General features: G+C 41.5%; 1 protein-coding gene across 1 annotated transcript in view; it reads left to right on the top strand.

The window, feature by feature from the left end:
* The first annotated feature begins 26 nt into the window (after positions 1-26).
* Positions 27-22,855, top strand: part of ntn1b (netrin 1b) — a 46,252-nt gene continuing 23,423 nt past the window's right edge. The window contains exons 1-2 of the mRNA XM_061845526.1: positions 27-161; positions 242-1,285. Coding sequence (XP_061701510.1) covers positions 271-1,285 — 1,015 coding nt within the window. The 5' untranslated portion in view covers positions 27-161; positions 242-270. The remainder of the gene's footprint in view (positions 162-241; positions 1,286-22,855) is intronic.

The raw sequence follows: 22,855 nt of genomic DNA on the forward strand, positions 1-22,855 counted from the left end.
TCTCACCGCCAGCGTCGTTTCTTATCAGAGAGAGAGAGAGAAAAAGTTTTTTTTTTTGGTCCATGAACTGGAAAGGTTATGAGTTGTAGCTTTAGACGTTTTGCAGCACTCTGACTGGCTGAGTAGGTTTTATTGGATTTAAAGTTATTTTTTTTTTCCAGGTAAGAATATCTGACACACGCCAATCTAGCGAAAGTTCTCATCATCATTTTTAATGGATGATTTTCTTGTCTCGTGCCAGGTGAAAACCACCGCGGCGCACGGACTACGATGCGGAGGATTTTGGAGGTTTGGCTGACCTTAGTGACACTCTGCGCCCTGGGCGCGGGGGTCTTCGGGGGCTACGGGCTGAGCATGTTTGCTGCCCAGTCCTCCCCTCCGGACCCGTGCTACGACGAGAACGGCAACCCTCGAAGGTGCATCCCCGACTTTGTCAACTCAGCCTTCGGCAAGGACGTGCGCGTGTCCAGCACGTGCGGCTCACCCGCGGCCAGGTACTGCATAGTGGCCGAAAAGGGGGACGAAAGGACGCGCGAATGCCACACCTGCAACGCGGGGGACCCAAAGAAAGGTCACCCGTCCGCTTATTTGACAGACCTGAACAACCCGCACAACCTCACCTGCTGGCAGTCGGAGAACTACGCGCAGTACCCCCAAAACGTCACACTTACCTTGTCCCTGGGCAAGAAGTTCGAAGTCACCTACGTGAGCCTGCAGTTTTGCTCACCCAGACCGGAATCCATGGCCATCTATAAGTCCATGGACTACGGCAAGTCCTGGGTGCCCTTCCAATACTACTCGACCCAGTGCAAGAAGATGTACAACCGGCAGAACAAGGCGGCGATCACCAAGCAGAACGAGCAGGAGGCCGTCTGCACCGACTCCCACACGGACATGCACCCGCTGACCGGGGGTCTCATCGCCTTCAGCACGCTGGACGGAAGACCCTCGGCGCACGACTTCGACAACTCCCCGGTCCTCCAGGACTGGGTGACCGCCACAGACATCAAGGTGATCTTCAGCCGGCTGCACACCTTCGGGGACGAGAACGAGGACGACTCGGAGTTGGCTCGAGACTCCTACTACTACGCCGTGTCGGACCTGCAGGTGGGCGGACGCTGCAAGTGCAACGGCCACGCGTCCAAGTGCGTCAAGGACAGAGAAGGTCAGCTGGTGTGCGAGTGCAAGCACAACACGGCGGGACCCGAGTGCGACAGGTGCAAACCTTTCCACTACGACCGCCCCTGGCAGCGCGCCACGGCGAGGGAAGCCAACGAGTGTGTGGGTAAGACCCCCCCCCCCAAATACTGTAATAATAACAATAATAATAATAATAATAATAATGATAATGATAATAATAATAATAATACAGAGGATTCAAATATATTTCCGGATCAAATGGCGCATTTTACACACCGGGGATTGCGCATCATCCCAGTGAATTCAACCCAGTGATTCTCCTGAAAGAAAAACAAATGTTACACAATGATTTAACTGATATTGTAATTAAGGACAAAATATAAAGTGTTTGACAATTCCGAGGTTGGAGTTCGAATCTGAGCTCTGGCCTGGCTGCGTGTTTCACAGTAATAATACAGACAAAGACGATAAGGGGCATAGAAAAATGTTTGGATGGACATTGATAATGAGAAATCAGTAGATAAAAACAACACCATTTATTTAAGTCAGGGGATAAATACAGTACTATCATTCAAATATTTTCTATGAACTTTTCAAATAAATCAACCACATCTAGCTATATCTGCAAGCAGAAGTCTCGTTGCCTAATTATCTAGCTGATTTGATGGACAATGGTGCACTTTGCTGGCTTCTGATTTCTATCTGCAACCAAAGAAAATGCTAGAGGTGAAAAGAAAGAGTAGGAAATCATTTCAAGAACAGCAAGTGCGCCGAGCTGTCCGAATGTGTGCAACTGCTTTGAGTGTGTCCACAAAACTCCAGAGGGAAGGAACCTTTGAAGCTTCAGGGCCCTGCTGTGTTTCCTTTCGAAGCGAAGGTGCCATTAAATACTAGACAGATGATTAGGGCAGATTCAGTGACATTTTATAGCATCTACCTGCGTATGAACTCGGACTCAGAAAGTGAACACAGTGGGAGGTCATTCGAACCCTGATTTAAAATTTCAGCGAGAGTGAAAGGTAGAGCTGTTATGTTTATTTTTTTTCCAAGCAGAGCAAGGGGGTGACTTCAGTGGGGCTATATCAACAAAGTCACAGGCCTGAGTACCGTGACGCAAAGCTGGAAAAGTAACAAGTTGTGACAATGCAGCAGTTTGCTCGACCAAACAGAACAAGTGAACAAGTTGTTCCCTTTGGCCTCCGCCTTTGGCCCCACGCAAAGCCGGCATGTGAGTCGATTTTACTAAAACAAAAAGCTTGTCACTTGAGACATCTATCTCGCTGTGTGTGGGAGGCCCTCTTTCACCATCACCTTTTGTTTGCATGCGGTAGCAGTGTCATCAGATTAAAAAAAAAAAGTTGACCGACATACAGAAAAGCCAGAGTGAGCAGATCTTCCAAAGAGGAATTAAATAAGGCGGGTATGACACCATGAAGTATGCGGGAAGACGTTGGGATGAGACTGCTTTTTTTAATCAGGTGGGATGAAAAGTGCTGAGTTAGTCCGGAGTATAAAAGCAACTAAATCGACCCCCCCCCCCCACACACACACACACGTCCATTATCCAGCCTGTGCCTTTTCTCCTATGGCTGCCTCCACATTTAAAAAATGTGCATGTCAAGTTTATTGAAAACTCTTGCAGTGTGAATGGCTGTTTGTTTGTATCTGCGCCGCGACTGGCTGCCGACCAGTCCCGGGTGTACCTCGCCTCTTGCCAAAAGTCGGCTGGTATTAAGCTGCTACTTACGCCTGACTTGAATGAGGATAGGCGCTATAGAAAAGGGAAGGATATTATACAACAGTCAGTTCTCACTCACTGACTGCGAATGTGAATCGGAACTGTTTTTTGTCTCAATGAGTGACCTTTAATTGAGTGGCCATCAATCCAGGATGGCACGATGTAGAAATGTTGCAGAAAAGATGTGTTGTATCTATTTTAATCACACTCTCAGAAGTATGACATTTTCTAATTAATATTTGGATATTCCTAACTCCTGTAGAAGGGTCAAAGTATAATCAATATTAACATTAAAATAGTCCAAGAGGCGTAATGTACAAAATATTGCATAATGTGTCATGTGATTGATTGGAGAATTTGTACTATTGTATAACATGACATGGATACATTATATGTATTGTATGTACTTTTCGTCAAACACTTCACACATGGCCCTGAACAAAATAAACGGAAGATAAACGAGTGAGTATCGTACATTCCGCACTATAAGGCACAGTGCATTATAAGGCGCACCTTCAATGACTGGCCTATTTGAATTTTTTTTTTCATATATAAGGTGCACCACATTATAAGGCACATAGAATGGACGCTACAGTAGAGGCTGGGGTTACGTTATGCATCCATTAGATGGGCTGCGCTAAAAGCTCAATATTGATCCATATATAAGGCGGACCGGATTACAAGACGCGGTGTCAGTTTTTGAGAAAATTAAAGTCTCTTAGGTGTGCCTAATAGTGAGGAAAATACGGTACTTGTATCGTGATTATATTGTAGAAAACAAAATTAAGCAAAAATATATCCTCCATCAGTACAGTTTGCAAATTCCGCATAATGTCAAATCACCGAATTGCAAACTCATCCTCAACATGGATGACAAGTGAGAGATAGAAAACGATATCCAGTCGATTACTGTGTGTAGATTTCATGTGGTTAAGAGAAAACACACATGACGGCACGTGTTGTGTCCCAGGCAGCTGCTTTGTATTCTCTCCATGTGCAGCGCAGCAGTGAATCCGAACCGCCAGGCAACCCCCCCTTACCAACAGTCTGGTCTGAGTGATCGGCTGTAAAGGCAACTGTGTGGGAAAGGCTTGCTTGCCAAGTTGATACTGAGAGTTGAAAACGGTAGCTTGTATCACTCACACGTGTAATTGTGCGGTGCTTTATTCTTGCAATGCTCATACTTTGTAATTGTAGCTGTGCCTAAGTTCAGCGAACAAGCAAGATGTTTTCAGATGGGTGTTTCACTTTATTTGCAGCTCTTTACTGTCAGACTGCTTGCAAATAAATGCAATATTACAGCTGGCGACTCATACCCACACACCTAAAGATCAGAACCTTGCGTACACACCAACTCGCTGGGACTGAAAAACAAAACTGGTGTTGTAATCACAAAATTATTTTGAGATGCCGCGTTATCATTTTTTTATACACAAACAACAGGCTACGATTGTCAAGTAAGACGCCGATTTCCATGCCTGCAATGGCTACATTATGATAATACCAAGACATGAAATTGGCGAGAAGAAAGTTTAGAGGTTGGATATTTCTGAGGCTGTCGGCAATGATCGACCCGTCCATTGAATACACTTGCAAGTTTAGGAAATAGTGACTCTTCATTCTTCGCTTTTTAGCCTCAGGTTGATATGAAATTAGGAACAAATTCTTAAATGTCTTTGTTTTTTAAATTGCTTTTATTCATGTGAAGGACACCGTGTTAGCTCGTGTATGAAATGTGCTATATAAATATTTGCTTTGCCCACCTTGCCTATAAATATGGTTAAGGATTATTTAAACAAAACTCCCTACACAGTGAAATGGTCCACTGACAAAATGGCCAAATGAGATTTAACCTCGAAAATCTATGAATATAAATATTGGCAGTTTTAGTTTCTAAATGTGTTGAATATATTTATAGCTTTGTGACCACCAGGATATTTGAAAAATTAGTAATCCACAGTACTGGTAGGCTATTTGTGACTAACGATTGAATAAGAGTGCGGCATTGTCAAGTTTGCAACATGCTGAAGTTTTTTTTTTTTTTAAATCAATTAGTTATTTTTGTACATGTTAGGCAAGTCAAAGTTTGCAATGATAAACCATTGATGATCGCGTTACATTATTGGGCCAAAAAATTTTGGCTGTTGTGCTAATGTTGCTAAAGCTTATCAAAAGGTGCACACCTTAATTCCTAGAAACACTCAAATGGACTTGATGTTTAGTTGCCAGACAAGGTGAGATAATTGTAAATTTTTAGCAGTTCCCAATGGGTCTTTCATAAGAAGTAAACGAATGAGGATGTCGGCTGGCAAATGTTTACGCTAGCAGGGCTGTAACGTTATAACAAGTAGCAGACGCCAGCGCCAATTAAGAATCATTCTCCAGGTTGGGAGTTGGTGCCCAGTGAATGTGGTTCCCTCAATTCAAGGGAGGGTGAACCTTACCTGAAAAATGAACCCAACACTTACTGAAGAGTACTGAAAATTCTGAATCCTACTTACGACTACTTGACCCATCATATTGAGTTTTTCAAAAAGACCCATCAGAAAAATCATGTTCTTGCTTTGTGTGGTGACAAATGCATATATCTGCTGACTTCTATGAGGCTCAGATGTCAGAAACCATCACATAAGCAATATTTGTTGTCATTGTGTTGTTATCTGAAGCCTTTACCTGATTATCGTCGCATTAATTGGATTCCTGAGACCTCTCATCGTGCAAATAAGTTGCATGTCAACAGTTCATTGTGTTGCAAGTTTTCTTTTGTATTCCTTGACTCTTAGCAACTCAAGCACGTTAGTTTCTTTGTAATTTCTTTTCTTCAAATTCTTTACATCCAGAGACAGAACGCGATACTATTTTGTGATCTTTCTTGCAGACCAAGCAAGGAGTTTTAACTTTGTCAGTTGAGTTTTGTTGTGCTAGGTTCTGCTGTTTGGTTCAGCTACTTCTGTGTTGAATGCCCTTTTTCATTTTTCTGTTCATGCATTAGAGTTAGGAGGGGCCAGTCATGCTAACAATGCTGGTGATGCAAGTAATTCTTTTTTAACTTCCTTTCATGGTTCAATTGGAATGCTGGTGAGGTGGAAGGATTACGCGCAAGTGAGGTTTCACTATCTACATATTGTAGGACTCCAGTAACTTTAGGATACTGTGCAGTAATTAAAATTTGGAGTTCAGATATCAGTTTTCTCTTCTCGGAGGTTGAATTTTTCCTTAATGCACCAAAGTCCTTTCTGATCACTTAGATACAACTGTTCTGTTACATCACTCTCAACCTGCGCGTCAGTGGTATTTTGAGTCTAGGTGTAGTGTTGGTTGCATAGTAGAAGTGTGCTCAGCGGATCCAACTCAAGGGTCGGCAATAATACGGATCAAATCTGGGCTCTGGCCTTCCTGCGTATGTTTTTTTTGTGTGTGCTTGGATTCTCCATCTCCTACATTCCAAAAATTTGTTGGTTAATAGAAAAGTCTGTCAACATTTTCTGTGACTGTGAATGCTTGCATCTTTATTGTTTCCATGCAATTGCCTAGCAACAAGTGTATGTTGTATTCAATCTCATAGTGCAGAGAATGCCTGGATGCATGGATGTATAGTTTCAGGGTATAATGGCTTTCTTGAGTCTGCCTATGCATCTTGTCATTACTAAGGTTTTATGCTTCAGATGGGACAACTAATTTGTCCCTTTCTTCTTAATGCAATACTGTTTTAAACAGTATAACTTGAAATGTTCGAAATGACATACTCTCTGAGATCAAAGTACATGAGCCTAAACAAATGAGACGTAGAACTAAATTTAAAACTTCTAATTTCAATTTCACAAGAAACCTGTCCAACGGTGTAGGTTGGCAACGTAGACTTTGTCACAGAGTAGAACATCACTTGTGCCGGACAAACTTCCTACCGGCGGTTCTCCTAGATTGCAAATTTGCACTGTAGTTGTCACTCAGCTTTCAGACATGCAGACCTGTTGCCAGACCGCAGTCTTATGTGGGGCACGTGAAATGGATGAATGAGGAGGCACTTATTACTTGGCTAGTTCTGATCCTCAACTCTATTGGTACAGTACACTGCTTGCATGCTTGTATAATGGTGCAGAAGAACTTGAGAGGTTGAGGTCAATCCCATCAAACACCTTTGGGATGAACTACAACAGAGAATGCAGGCCTCATAAATGTATTTTTGAAGAACTGTAAAACAAAAACAAAAAACTCATAGATTCCAAAATGTTCTTATGTCCATATAAGAGTTGTAGTGGTGCATGCAAAGTGGATTAATAAGGCATGATTGTGTCGATTACCGGTTGGCAACCATCCTGGGCTACACTGGTACTCCAACAGTTCTAAAAAAGGAGTGGTAAAATGCAAGCTGAGAAAATATTTAACAGTGTGGATCATTCTGGAGATGGATGTGGAGCATGTTTGCTCATAAACCAGAGAACGGGTTTTAAAAATCAACAGTGTTGCAGCTTGCAAGTCACGCCGTGAGTCTTGAAAGTCAAAACAACAAGAGCACCTTTTAAAAACAGTGCATTCTTTCTTTGCTCGACAAGTTCTTCGCATGACAGCCGCTCACAGAAAGAGGAAACACCAGTTCGGACATGAAGCAAGCAGACTCTTGAGGCCCCAAAATGCCATACTACACACAACCAGTCATCATTTGAAAGAGAAGTTCTGAATTTGGTTTATAATTCAACCATATGGATTTGAAGCTGTTAGCTGTCTTTCTGGCCCATCTTTGTCCACCGGACTGACCACTGGGACCACTGACACGCTGATTGTGCTGCCCGCCTCCCATTTGGGTCAACAGGTTGGGCCCCGCCAGGCCAACTCACCATCTGTCTCTCATTTGAGCTCCTTAGCATTGGCTCATGTGATGATTGGAGCAAAGCATGATGTCATCGATCTTTCACGATGATTCCTCATTCACACTCGTCTCTTCTTTTTTTCCCGTTTTCTCCCTTGCCCATTGAAGAGTGCCTGTACCATGGCGTAGGCAACCACTGCTTTGAAATGTAATCTAAGAATGTAACATTCACTCAAAGCCTGTAGTTAACGCAGAGAGGATGAAAAAATTATAAAAAACAACTCCATGTGTTGCTATTGTGGTCGGTTGTTTGTTTAGATCCCTGTTAATGACTACAATAGTTGTTTCCCCTTTGGGCTCGAACATTACAGCATTCAGATGGGCTGTATAAATAGTCCAACCCAAAACAGCAAATTGGATTTAATAATAAAGATTAAATGAGAATATGAGAAGATGTGGTGACGAAAAAAGGATGATAAGTATGTGGAAAAAAAATTGATTCCAGGTGAAAGCAAACATAAAATATGCTCTGGTTGATGGGAAACAGGTGTGTAGCAGGTTGGGGAATATTTCTTGGCCTTCCAAAAGGGTTGAAAGTCACACACCCTTGAAAATCCCAACGGCAGCAGAGTGCCAGTTAGATGGACTGACGAGCCTCAGTCATCTAGAACATGACGAAGCTTGACTGCAGCTTGGGGGTCCTGCAATGGAAAAGACAAACAATGTGGCCAGCAGCAGTATAGTGAGTCGAAAGGCAGAGGAACAATCAATGTCAAGCATGTTTGCTTTCTTTTCTGTTTCATATGTCTGTGCTTGTATGTGATTTACAAGGTCTATATAGAGGGTACTCTCTTTTCACAACCTCGATAGACAGAAGTTCTAGGCGCAGCAGAGGCCTTTAGGAGGTCCTGTCTGGTGGCCTCAGTATTACGTCTCTGCTTTTTGTAGATGAAGTGGTTCTATTGGCTTCATCAAGCCGAGATCATCAAACCGAGATGGGAATCAACACCTCCAAATCCAAAGCCGTGGCCCTCAATCAGAGAAGGGTGGAGAGCCCTCTTGAGGTCAGGAATGAAATCCCACTCCAATTGGGGGAGTTCAAGTATCTTGGGGTCTTGTTCAAGAGTGAGAGATTGACAGGCAGGTCAGTGTCAGTCTGCAGTGTCTCTGTATTTGTCTGTCGTGGTGTAAAAGGAGCCAAGCTGGAAGCTGAGGCTCTCAGTGTAACGATTGATCTATGTTCCCACCCTCATGTATGGTCATGAGCTGAGGCTTTAGACAGGAAAAAAATGAGATCACAGGTACAATCCGTAGCCGCAAGGTGTCAGGGCTCTTCTTTAGGTCATCAAAGATGGATCCCGAGCAGAGTCGCTGGTCCACTCCATCCATCCAGCCATTATCTGAGTTGCTTATCCTCACAAGGGTCGTGGGAGAGCTGGATCCTATCCCAGCTGTCATCGGGCAGGAGGCAGGCCACACCCTGATCTGGTTGCCAGCCAATCGCAGGGCACATGGAGACAGGCAAGAGTCACAAAATCATGTTTTTGGGATGTGGGAGGAAACCAGAGTGCCCGCAGAAAACCCACGCAGGCACGGTGAGAACATGCAAACTTCACACAAGCGGCACCAGGATTGAACCCTGGACCTCAGAACCGTGAGGCCAATGCGCTACAGCTGCGCCACCGTTCCACTGTGTTGCAAGATAAAGTACATAAAACATACTGACAAATCAATGACATAAGTCAACAGAAAGAAGTGGAAGGTTTCCAAGTCAACACTGTGTCAATCTGCAGACTCAAACCCCATAGAGCACACATTTGGCCAGTTAGTGATTAATCACCCAAAACAACAACTACTAAAAGAGGCTGTGGTAAAATCATGGAAAATATGAAAGTTTGGTGATGTCAATCAAATACTGCCTCGATGCAGTTAGTGCTTGTATCCGTCTTTTGTCAAACCCAAATGTTTTCCGTTAAACCAAAAAAAGAAAAAAAAAAAAAAAAAACAAATGGGCCCCACTGTTCCATTGCTTTTGAAGGGGACTGCACGCAGATACAAAAACATTAAAATTATCCATTAAATATTAAAGGACAGAGGAAAACCAGAAACAGAATAGCTGTCATCTTCAATAAACATTTTTGAACAAAAAGAGAAACAATTTTACCATTTATATATAACAATGATTGAAATGAAAAGATATATATGATAAGAGAAAACAGATGACCTTCCACTGTTCGAATTAGCTTTGTTCTCCTGGTTCAAAGCGACACAAAAACACTTCCCAATAAACTTCAATCCAAGAACACTTCCCGATAACCGGCACAGTGGCGCAGTTGTAGAACATTGGTTTCACAGTTCTGAGGACTGGGGTTCAAATTCCGGCCCCCACATTTGTGGAACTTGCATGTTCTCCCCGTGTCTGTGTGGGTTTTCTCCGGGCACTCCGGTTTTCTCCCGTATCTCGAAAAAATGCAATAATTGGAGACTCTAAATTGTCCCTAGGTGTGTTTGTGAGTGCGACTTGTCTGTTTCCATGTGCCCTGCGATAGGCTGGCAACCAGTTCAGGGTGTACCACGCCTCTTCCGACGACACCAGGGATTGCACTCTCGCGACCCTTGTGAGGATAAGTGGCTCACGAAATGGATGGAAGGATGAAAATAAGGATGGCAGAAAAACAATTACATACAAAACACATTTATACAAAGTGATACAACTATATCATCATCGCAACCATGAAAACAGGTACTATGGATTTTGTCTGCTCCATAATAAAGCTCGAGAGTCTTATGCCAAAAAAAACCAAAAACATATTTACAGCCATGTCTTAAGTGAACACACAAAGCAATGAGAACAATGTTTCCAAGTGCTGGCATTGACTGTGTCGCCTCAAGTTGTCTTTACAATGTAAGCCCGTCTGAGTTGAGAAAAAAGTTTTTCTGTTTACGAAAGCCCATTTAAACAAAGAAATGCATTTTGTAGATTACAAAAAAAAAAAAAAAAGAAAGAAAACCAGTGTCCTCTGGGTAAGAGTGGCATGTTTTCAAGATTTGGTTGTTACTCTGAGCACATAATTCAAGACAGAAAGGAGCGGTTTTGACAGAGAGTTTTGACAGCCTTTTAAAAATGTCTTGCGCTGTGACGGCCTTTTGTGGAATGGAACGACTTCATAACATTGATTGCAAATTTGTATCCCTCATCTATAATTTTTTTTTCCAATACATTACTGACCAGTGAAGACTGAATCTTAAGTTGTCTTTTAAGACAAGTAAAGTCAACATTTAGCTTACAAAAAAAGCAAGATATGCTGTATCTGGTTTGGACTGAAAATGATCTGAAAGAGATCTCCACCTTCGCTTATGAACCATTAAGTTTGTGTGATTTGCATCACTATGCATTCAGCCTCATCCTTTGCCAGCGACACTTCAAACTGTTTCCTCAGCTGTTGATTTTCCTTTCTATGAGATAAACTTTATTTCATAGCTGAAATAGACGCGCATGTCTGTGTGCACGTGTGCATGCTTGAGCCTTTGTCGGAAGTCTGTCCGCATGAGGGCTGACTGGGAAAAATCCAGCATGGCATCAGGACCACCTACGGCGTGCACATTGATTCTCTTTGGCAAGTGTGAAAAAGGCCAGGCTCGGAATGATTAATTGGCCAGCGGAGGGACACGCTTCGGGGCTCTGCTTGAGACCCCAAGTCTGCTCTCCCGCTACACTGCCACCTGACACAAGCAGCTCAGTGTCAGTGCTGTTTGCACTCCATCCCTACATTTTTGGGTTGACAAGAACATTATTGTAAGCATATCCACTGTCTCCATTTAGAGAGTTTTTTTTTTTTTTTTTTTTACAAAAGTTTGCTTTCCTCACAAAAAGCCACAGTTCATGGATTTTTAGTTGAAAACATCTTTTTCGGTTTGGTGGCGTGGAGGCAAAGACAGGTGGACCCGAGTGCACTTCAGAGACTCAGCCGCCTCAATTCACCGCTTAAAAAAAAAGCACTATTACGTTGCAAAAATCAATCCTATACCAAGATATAATATAACTGCATGCAACTGTGCCACATACGGTGGCTTGAAAAAGTATTCATGACCCACGTAGAGGCAGGCAGGGGAGTCAAAACTCCAAATATTTATTTAACAGAAAAAAAAACCCAGAGGAAATTGGGGGGAATTCAAAGTTCAAAACAATCCTAGAAGCTAGGAAAATAAGGACAACTGGGAACAGACACTCCACGTGTGCATAAATCGACATATGACATTCAACAATGACCTGAAACACAATGAACAGAGAGAGGGAACTAAATACACAAGCTAATGACAAACAGATGAGAAGGCGCAAGTGGGGAAAGAGCAGATCGGCCGAGACAAGGAATAAAGATGACAAGACGCGGTTTCAGACAATGACACAACAACCAGACAAGGAAGGCACGAATACGGGAAACTACAAACACAAGACCAAACAATGCACTGATTTATTATACAAAACCCCCCAAAAAAGAAAGAAATTATGTGCTTCAGTGTCAAACATTTGCAAAACCTAAAGTAAAAGAAAAACAAATAATGACAAACATGACATTTGCAAAGTTATCCACTCACGCTTCAAAGACTGTGCTGGCAATGCAACTCAACTAAACAAGGGAAGTCCAATGGGAATATTTACGGACTGTCGTATCCTTCAATCCCGTTGTCAAAGGAGATTCTGGTTGGAGTGGGGGCTAGAATCCTGGTCCAGTCTTTTATTTGGGACATTTACATATTCTCAGTGTGCTTGGGTGGGTTCTCTTTAGGTGCTCCAAAATTTCCCACATTAAAAAAAAAAAAAAAAAAAAAACGTGCTGGGTTAAGTGAGGATTTGAATAGTGTGAAAAAGACATTTTCAGCCTCTGGAGGTGCACCCACCAAAATTGGCTTATTCTAATCAATCTAAACCCATCGTCATATTACTGTTGTATCAAGCATGGGTCGCCTGTGCCTTGCCACTTAAGCGCTGCCGAAGTGCTCTTGGGCAGATGTTGATGATGGCCAATGCAGTCATCGTGATGACACCCTCCATCATAACCACAAAATTTGGATTTTGTGTTTGAGGAAAGGCACATTCTGTTCTTTCTGTTTTCTGTTAACCAACAAATAGTCTGTTACGTCACCATTTTCTGTTTGTAGCACACAACTAACAACTGGAAGAAAATCAGACACTAAAGAGAGGATTATGAAAACTAGAGAACTTGGCTTGCCCTGACCAGACGAAGGTAAAATTCTGGTATCATCGAGCGTCCACTCTCTGCCCCATAGATACAAGATTGGCCCAGTGAGAATGATATTAAAATCTGATAAGTTAAAGGAACTCTATCCCACTGGGAATGTAGTTTTTCAAATTACTTGATCTACTAGAACTACAGTTTCTGAAGACCCAGGAGCAAATTACATTGGCATGACAACAAATACAGTTCAGTAAAGGCTGAACTTTGATTGAACTAAAAAAAATCCAAGATCCACAATGAACTGGAAGAAATGCAGCCCAAAAATATACTCGGAAAAATGTTATATACCTGTCTGTGGAAGTAAATATATTAAAGAAAAAAATGGAAGACTGCAATCCATTGCACCGGAGAATATATTCTCCTCTTAACGTCCACTTAAAACTTTATCTTTAGCATGCATCATCTCATACGCAACACCGGAACAACACAAGATTAATAAAAAGCCTTCTGAATTTGAAGGAATATTCTGTAGTACAGATATAAAAGAATGCTATTTGCATATGATTTGCATATGACACCACTCTACTGATGGTCATTTGTCCTCTTGGTCATTCTGGTAGCATGGTCTCATCAATGATCGAATCCCGTGTTTAACAGTGTTTGTCCTGCTCGCCACAGATATAAAGACGCAGATGTCTCACCTATACGGTGTAGCAGCAACCCAACTTCACTCTCACAGCAGCAGACAAGAGAAAGCGTCTCTATCGGAATCAGTTTCCCCTTTCAGGAAAACCTCAACTGCTGACGTAAACCCCAGTGAGGCACTCGTAGAACGTTTTGCTTGTGGTTGCGCTTATTTACACAGACATCAAGGCCCAATTTCTCATGATAGAGAGTTGAAGATAACGCGGGGTGTCTGGTTCCCACTTCAGCCCACCACTGGGAAAAATAATGACCTCAGACGGAGCACAGAAACAATACGCAGAGTGACTGGACTCTGTTTCATGAGGTTTTTATATTGAGGAGTGTGGGGAGTACATCTCAAAAGCAATGAACATGGTATACGGACGTCCACCGTCATACTAACGACACTGTAACAGATGAAGACGTCCATGTCCGTGTTAACTTTGAATACTTAAGATTCATAACACGGAATGGCAATCAGTAGAGTACCGAACTCCAAGGTTGAACTATTTTGTAAGGCCAACAATTAGCAGCTCACTTCACAGTTGATCACAAGATGCTAATGGGTAATACGAAACTATAGTACAATTTCCGATTCTACGCTGTGGGCAAGAGTTTAATTGTGACACAAACAGAAGAAACAGGGAGTGGAGAATCCAAGACCTCTTCCTGGAAATTGGTCAGTTACTTTTTTATGATCCTGCTAACTGACAAAAGAAAAACATTCAAAACAATACCTGTCATCTTAGTATGTTTTCACTTGGTGGATGTAGTACGGTAAAAATCCTGAAAGTCGCCTCCACTTAGGACATTCATGTTCTTTTTCATATGCATTTCTTTTTTTGGATGTTTCTTAGTAGGGGCTATACAAAAAGTACTTGGACAAAACAAAGGCCAAGACGGAAACAGTCCAGTTTTGTTGCGGATCCAGGAATATTTCAGTTCTCATTTTGGAAACTCCTAGCCCGCCTTATGGTAGACATATCTTCTCTCAGATTTGTTTGCCAGTTGGGGAACAGTTTGTAACATGCATTACCGCTATTTGTAGCACTAAAATGGAACAATATCAACCTCAACATTTAAGCGGGCACGGGTTGACTGTAGACCCAATTTGCTCATCTAATTTCCCCAATGAAAATCCTCCCTTTATTGTTAGATGATACTTTATGGGTAAATACATCTCCAGTATTGCTCTTGTTCTGATTACATCATCAGAGGATATTTACTTACCGTTTAAAATTTTGGAATACTCCCTGAACAAAAACCTTATGTGGAAAATAAGCGTAGTGACAGTCAGTGGTTTCATTGACAGCAGGGGGGGGGCCCTCATGCTGTTAACGACCTCAATGGGGGTAGCCTTTTATTTTGTCTTTAATAATGTTGGCGGTTCACTGCAAAGGTTGCCAGAAGCTGGTCTGATTCAGGAAGAACCAAGCCTTTTCCTCTTCAGCTTGTACCAACGTCCTGGAGGCCACCTAGCAACCAGCACAAACTTTGGGGCCAAAATGAATGGAGTACCTCTCTGATGTCTGCTCAGTCTTTCCATAAAAACAATTGGTGACCATTAATTCCCTGACTTTTTCCTTCCTATCTGGAGAAAATGTGCCCATCGCGTTCAGTCTGTCATCCTCTTTTAAGTCACATTTCAACTGCCACAGTTTTTTTGTGTGTATGTGCGTGGTGAGCACACAGTACAAAGTGTGAGCTCAGACAAAATCCACATACCATAGTTACAACTCACATCTTTGTATGTATCTAATCTTACCCACAATTAATCTTTCTGTCCTCAGTGCTCCTTTTCTTTCTCCATTGGCCTCCAGGAGAATATAAAATGGAAAATAAGAGCTAAAACCTGAGGCATAGGGTTAATGGAGACAGTTTTGACATCGGGATCTGACTTGTTTGACATAGATCCATGGAGCAAAGATCAGAAAAGCGTAATAAACACACCACCACAATATGGATTTTCATCTCAGCGTTATGATTTACAGCCCAGTGGCTTCCTACCTCCATCTCCCCCCCAACCTTCTTCTACACAGGGGAGCACAGCGCGTGCCGGAGTGTTATAATAACCTCCCTGCTCAGCGGGAAACTTTTGGACCAGAGCCGAACATTGACCAGAAAAGTCTCACAGATGCTTGGTGCAAGTTTAGTCCTGAGAGAATAGCCCCTTCCCGACCACAAGCAGGTTTAACACTGCACTCAGGTCAGATCCACAGCCAAAACAAACTGTCTTGATGGAAAACTCAAGTTAGCTGTTTAAGTTAAAATGAATAAATAAAAAATGCTAAAAAAGAAAACAAAATCTCAGGACAGAAATTCAGACAATTGTAACCGCGTTCCTCCAATTGCACAATTGCACGGAATTTCAGAATGTCATCATCTACGGTCCAAAATATTGTCAAAAGGTTCGGAGAACATAGAGAAATCACTGGATGTAAGCAATGGCTTGGGTAACTTACATATCTCTGAAGACACCATTAATGCTGAAAGGTACAAACAGGTTTTAGAGAAACATATGCTGCCATCCAAGCAACATCCTTTTCATGTACTCCCCTGCTTGTTTCAGCAAAACAACGCCAAACCACATTCTACATGCGTTACAACAGCGTGGCTTCAGAGTGAAAGAGTAGATTAGACTGCCTTACAGTCCATACCTGTCTCCCATTGAAAATCTGTGGCACATTATGAAACATAAAATACGACAATGGAGACCCCGGACTGTTGGACAGATGAAGTTTTACATCAAGCAAGAATGGGAAGGAATTCCATCTACAAAGCTTCAACAATGAGCGGCCTCCATTCCCAAACGTTTCTTGAATGTCGTTAAGAGAAAAAGGTATACATCTTTTAGAACAGCTCTGGATTGTCCTCATTAGGAAGAGGAGTAACTGGAGCCTATTCCAGCGGACTTTGGGTGATATGTGTGGTACGACCTGAAATTGTCATGACATTGGAGATTTGCTGGGTAACATATAGACTAATTACCATCACATCACACATTCACACAATGAGAGTGTTGGCATCTGTGTTACTCCACAAAGATTCTGGAAGGAAGAAGCAGTTCTTGTTCGGCCAATGTCATCAGCGGTTGTACAGTAACACCAAACTCTCACATTTGTACAAACAAAGGCCTAATTTTCAATGTGATAACATATCACTAGTGTTACTAAAACACCAGAATACCAAAATACCTACGCCCCCAATAAATTACATGAATGCTTTCTTTTGTGATTTTTGGCCTGTCCCATCAAGGGTCGCAATGACGAGTCACCTTCATGATATATTTGGCACAATTTTTACTCCGTCTGCCCTTCTTGAAAGAACCCAACTATTTTTGTGGCTGAGTATTGGGAGATGGGCCAGGAATCAAATCCGCGCCATCTGCATTAAAGGCAGCAGCATGGACCACGATGGCCCCAGTGCATCCTGAATACTTTTAAAAGGACCGAATTGCGTGTTGGAAAATTGGAAAGTACTCCTATTAACTGTTATTTTTACTCAGCTGACCTCAATTAAATATATTAAAATAGCATTATGCTGTTTAAAATATGCCATTTTATATGTTTTATGTGTATAGACTGGAAAGACATAAATTCATTCAAATTGTTTCAAGAGACTATATAATAATTGAGAGGACAAATGTAAAAATGGCCTTAACAGCCCAGTGATACTTCATATACACACACGGATATATACAGCACCTGTATACATATATGGGGGGAAAATCCATCAGAAGCAGAGAGATCAGGTTTCAACACCTTTCTCGTGTTTTAAGGAAACAAAATGAATGTTGCTTTCAGTCTCTTTCCACACCTACACTGCATTGCGCTGAAGCTCATTCATAAATACTGTATAAAAGGACACCATTAACAAAAACTCAACATTTATACACACAAAATCTGGTAATAGAACAAAATCAAAAGGGGTAGTAATCTGCATCAAAACCCTTGTGGTTAATTGATGGCAACAGTAAATCACGATTTAAAGCTGGATTTGTTTCTTTAAGTTTGTTTGTTAAGTTTGTTTCCTTTCCAGAACAAACGTCATGGTTCATTTCACGAATCTTTCCAAATAAATCTGCTTTTGTCAATCTGCCACCCTCAATTACAAGTAGGGTTTTACAAAATAGTAAAATGACAAACCCTCAGTGATGCTCAGTTTGAACTCACTTCTTCTGGTTCCATGCTTTTGCAGATTTTATCTGCACACGTGAGGCAATCCATAGTGCCACGTTATCGTGGCTCCAAGCCAGTGTGGGCAGTCGAACTCGTGCTAATAAAACTGTTCCAATTAAAGTCTACCGTTTGTTTCTCCTTCTAGCCACGAGCAGTTCATTACCGTGCCGCACAAAAAAAATCATCGTAAACTAAACTTAAATGGCATTGCCTAATGATGCATTACGGACACTCGTGTCACTTTAGGTCACCAAATGACATGCGCTGGCTGTTCATGTTGCGGTTGTGCATTCCCCACTCGCCCAGCAACAGGGCTGTTTACAAGCACACAAAAGCACGGGGCTGCCTGATTGCGCCGCTAATTGATCCAACCAGAGATCACAGAGTTTTGGCTGAAAAGACAGGGAACGCCCCCTGCGACATCGCCAGTAAATGGAAAGCTTCCAGTTAGCCAGCATTCAGCGACCGGGGTTGAGCTGGTGGCCGTAAGATGACCACCTCAAAGGATGTTTTCAAGCACAATTTGTCACCACCAAAGAGGAATTGCAGTGGGGGTGAAAAGTCAAGTGAAGCTCCAGGTGCTGACTTAAAGCTGATTGATATTTTGTGTCTTTCTAAAGGGCATATAGCACTGATACAATCTCAAATCCCTTTTTTTTTTTTTAAATTCACCCTCATCTTTAAACTGCTTAAACACCAAAGCACCAAACATGAGGCATCATCGAGTTAAAGTTGAGATAGCCTTTCTTCAAGAGAAAAAAAAACCCCTCAATTTATTCTCTCATTTGATATGTTTCCGTCTTTGATCTGGTTGGTAGGGAAAAAAAAAAAGAAAAACAAACTTGGCTGCCACTCAGAGGTGAAAGGTGATGTGATTGATGGTTCATTTGCGTGCTCTTGTGGTAGCAAAGCAAACACAAGTACTCCCTGTGGAGACGGGACGTGTTAGTCTGCAATTGGAAATTGCGACATCATAATCCTAATCCACATTGATGGCATCTGCCCTTTAAGGCCTCATCCTCAGATATTGCTGAAAGATTAGAATGTGTTGAAGAGTGTGGGAAAGATTTTGCCTACCCAGTTTGGTCTGAAAATCGTCAACAATTGCACTGTATAAACTGTGCAACACTCCTGTCCTCATCCCGTCCTATCTTGTCCTGTTCTTCCTTCACAGGGTGTAGCGCTACAATCTCAAGTAACACATACTTATTGTTGTAGAAACGGAATTATTTAGTTTTCTCATTCTGCTCACAGTTGGCACTTTGTCTTAAAATTCTGTTCTGTTTGGCTGATTGACACTGATCCTCAAACCTCAAAATAAAACACAAAGAAATCAGATTAGAATCTCAAAGAAACTCCCTTGTGACACAGAAAACCTGTTCCAGTATAAATGGGATGCAGATTCTCAATTCTGCATGATCTAACGGTCGAACAGGACACAATTAAAAAGAAGAAAAAAGCAAAGGCCAAGTACATTTTCTTCCATTTTCACATCTTGCATTGCCATGATCACACGCTCAAAAACTTTTGTCTAAAAAGAGTTCCTGCACAACAAATGTGATTACACTTACTGGAGCTGATTCTTCATTCTTCCTTTAAAATACAAACAATGACACTTCTATTAAGTTATTTGTTATGTGATGATCTTAAATCCTTTGGATGGTCAGATTTTGGGGGGTTTATTTGTTTCCTTGATACCAAGGTGACGGCGTTTGCTCTTGATGAAGCAGTCCTCAGAGGTCATTACGTAAACCTGCAACATTTCTAGCCAAGAAAGATTGAAATCTTTGTATAACAACTTTGACATGTTTTCTTTTCTTTCGCTGTTTACATTTTTTTGCCTGCTGTGAAATCATCAAAATCTCTCATCTCTTGTAAAATGATTCATGACCTGGGGAGCTTGCCCCTCTTTTGTTGTCCTCACGCTCACCTACGCTACAATAGCCCAGCAGGTGGCATCATGTTTGATTGAAACGTCTCATTGGAAAGAGCCCATGCCTGACAGATAAGGTTTTCATGTCATTCATAGGGATTCAATAAATATTAATGTACAGTAAATCCCATATCGCAAATATATTAATGGATTTATTAGACAATGACAGGGCGTTGCAGTTTGCTAGGGTTAGGGTTAGGCTAACCTTACTGTATACTGTATATACAGCAGGGGTCACCAACGTGGTGCCCGCGAGCGAATGGTAGCCCGCGAGGTATGTTCTAAAAATACCATAGGCCACTAATTGTTACTATTATTTGTGCTTTTAATTCTGAATCTGACTTGCTTACGTGAATTAAAATTTTAAAATACCTGTAATGTCATTTACTACAATAAATTAAACCAAAAATATTTTATGTATGTGTCATGAACTGAGTCTGAAATTTGCCGCAAACAGGTCACGTAGCCCTTTATACGATCGGTGCCGACGAAGTAACCCTCAGCTTCAAAAATGTTGCTGAGCCCTGATATACAGCAATCCCCACATACAGTACAATGCAAGTATGCCCCGTGTGCTGTGAATACTATACGGATGACAACATTTACTGGATACATCATCGATATATGAATATATGTCCTTATTTATTCATGCAACCATGAACCATGACCATAATAGCTAAAGGAACACCAATATTTGGGAATTTAAATATTTAAGGTTAATTGAAATCATGACAAACAACAACTAGCTAGACTTCAAGGTACATCGCTCAACAAAATGTTGGCAAATGTGTACTCCACAAATAAACAGAACACCAGGATTCATCTGACGATGACACTGTTCAGTATAAATCTTATACAATTCAGATGAATCCCACCTTTTTTTTTTAGAAATTCTTCAGATTTACATTTCTTGTAATTGCAATTATTTGTTTCTACTACTTTCTACCTCAGAAGGCACTCAACAAACTCTTACCAACGCCTCCGTTTTGGTTGAGTTGGGTTGGTTTTGTTTCTTTGCTGTGTTTCACTTCTCCTGTGCTCATTTTGTTAGTTGCGTCCACCTGTTCACGTTTACTTTCCTCCCTTGTGTTGACCAATCAGCTCCCTCTCTACTTGTGGCCTGTCCAGGTGTTTCTCGTTGTCTCGTCAATCTTTGTATTTAGCTCCCTGGTTTCTTGTCACTCCAATGCCTTGTTGTGTTGGTTGCATTGTTAAAGTCATGTCTATCTGTGCCACATCTTGTTTACATCCTGTTTAGGTTTGTTTGAGATTAGCTTGCTTTGGTTGTATTTTCTTGACAAATATCTTTTTGACATGTATGTATTCCTGCCTTGCGTCCCTGCTTCCCTGTACTTGAGTCCTTCACACCTTGCCTTGGCTTCCTAGCCCCAACAATGACGCTTAAAAGAACTTTAAAGGCCACCCACGTATACTATATATGTGTATATATATATATATGTATATATATATATACTTAGACAAACATCAAATAATCTCAAAACGACAGTCAGTGAAATCCTTCGAAAGGTAAGGCACTCTACATATGATCTGAATTCACGAGTTAGCTAAGTTAGCAAACTTAGCTAAGTTAGCGGAGAAACCAAGGCTGCACAAAGAGACCCATCGTACGGGTTAAATATATGAACCAAGTGGGTGTGTGTCTCTGAATTATCCTGTGTTGTCAGCAGCGTAATCTTCAGAGGGCTGATAAGTGCCTTGTCTTTCTCAGCTCGGAACTCCGATTTAAGCATCTCATCAAACTCACAATAAGAATGACTTCAAAGCACCGACCCTGCACGGTGAAAGAATAATTGTTACAGTAAAAACAGAATTCCATTTGAAGTAATATGTTGTTATTAGCACGGTGCACACACCACAGTTCTCTCATCTCTGGTTGCAGTAAAAAAAAAAAAAAAAACCCTCCTCCACTAAAATGTGCGATTTGTAATTCCCATCCAATATGCACACCCACCCAGAGTGGCTCCTTCACTCAGCCTGACAGATGACCCTTGAACATAAATAGAATGGAATAGCATTGCACCAAGTGGGCCCTTTCCACCAAATGAAAGCAGGACGGCAAGACATTTACGCTGTTGTACGAATTCATCATCGCAAGCATAACCTAAAAGCTGCAGTTTTAATATACAGTACTACAGTCCAAAGTGAAGCTCCAGACATGGCAGGGATATACTGTATGTTCCAGACTCACCTGTGAAATGTGAAAATCTGCAATGCTACGAGACCAGAAATTTCTTTAAATGTAAGTAAATAGAGTAAGTAGATAGATAGATAGATAGTTGGATCCCTCTCACATGGTTAAATTTTTACTTATTAAATGACAATTTCTTATAAAAACCTCTTTACAAGCACAGGATGTAAAGAAAATAATACAAATATTAAATACTGAATTTTAACGGTGTCTGATGTGCCTTGGTGTGTGTGTGTGCACGCGTGCATGTGTGTAAGTGCGCGCCTGGACTCTCTGGCGTATTTGTCCAAATAAGAGGAAAAGTGTGCTTGCTTCAAGTTGTTTTTTTCTGTCTCTCAGAATTGAAGTCTACTGTAACAGTGACAGATAAAACAAAATAAAAATAAACAATGGATGTATGAATACCAAAATGTTCATATAATAACAGCCCTAAAATTTGATCAAAAATGCTATAGATAAGAATCGTGTTTCACTGGATTAAAAACTGGCTATTTTAACATACACGGAGTAGTGTCGCAAACAACAAAAGAGAATTATACATTGTACTGTATATTTAATTCACAGAATGTTGTCTTGACATTTAGCGGACCTTCGCTGCTTCATATTTTTCTGTTCTGTTTACACTACATCAGCACTCATATGTTCAACCCTGCCTGGCGTGTTGCGGCACAATGTCGTACGACGCCGAATCTGTCTACCTTGTCTCCCAAATGAAGCAGCCAAAGTATTGACTCGCACGCCTTTCAGCCCCTTTCATACTTAGTGGGACTCAGCATGCCATCGAGGACAACATTGTGTAAAGTAGGCATTAATGGAGTAACTCCACACACCTGATTTGAAAAAAGTTCAAATCGGAAGCGGCGTTAACATGGCGTCAGACGTCACATCCAATGACAGAGAGGGGTCGGTGCTCTGCTGTGTGGTGAACACCGAAAAGAGACAAGTGCAGTATTATTAGGTTGCTTACA

Source organism: Syngnathoides biaculeatus, chromosome 16 (assembly GCF_019802595.1).
Source record: "Syngnathoides biaculeatus isolate LvHL_M chromosome 16, ASM1980259v1, whole genome shotgun sequence".
NCBI lineage: Eukaryota > Metazoa > Chordata > Actinopteri > Syngnathiformes > Syngnathidae > Syngnathoides > Syngnathoides biaculeatus.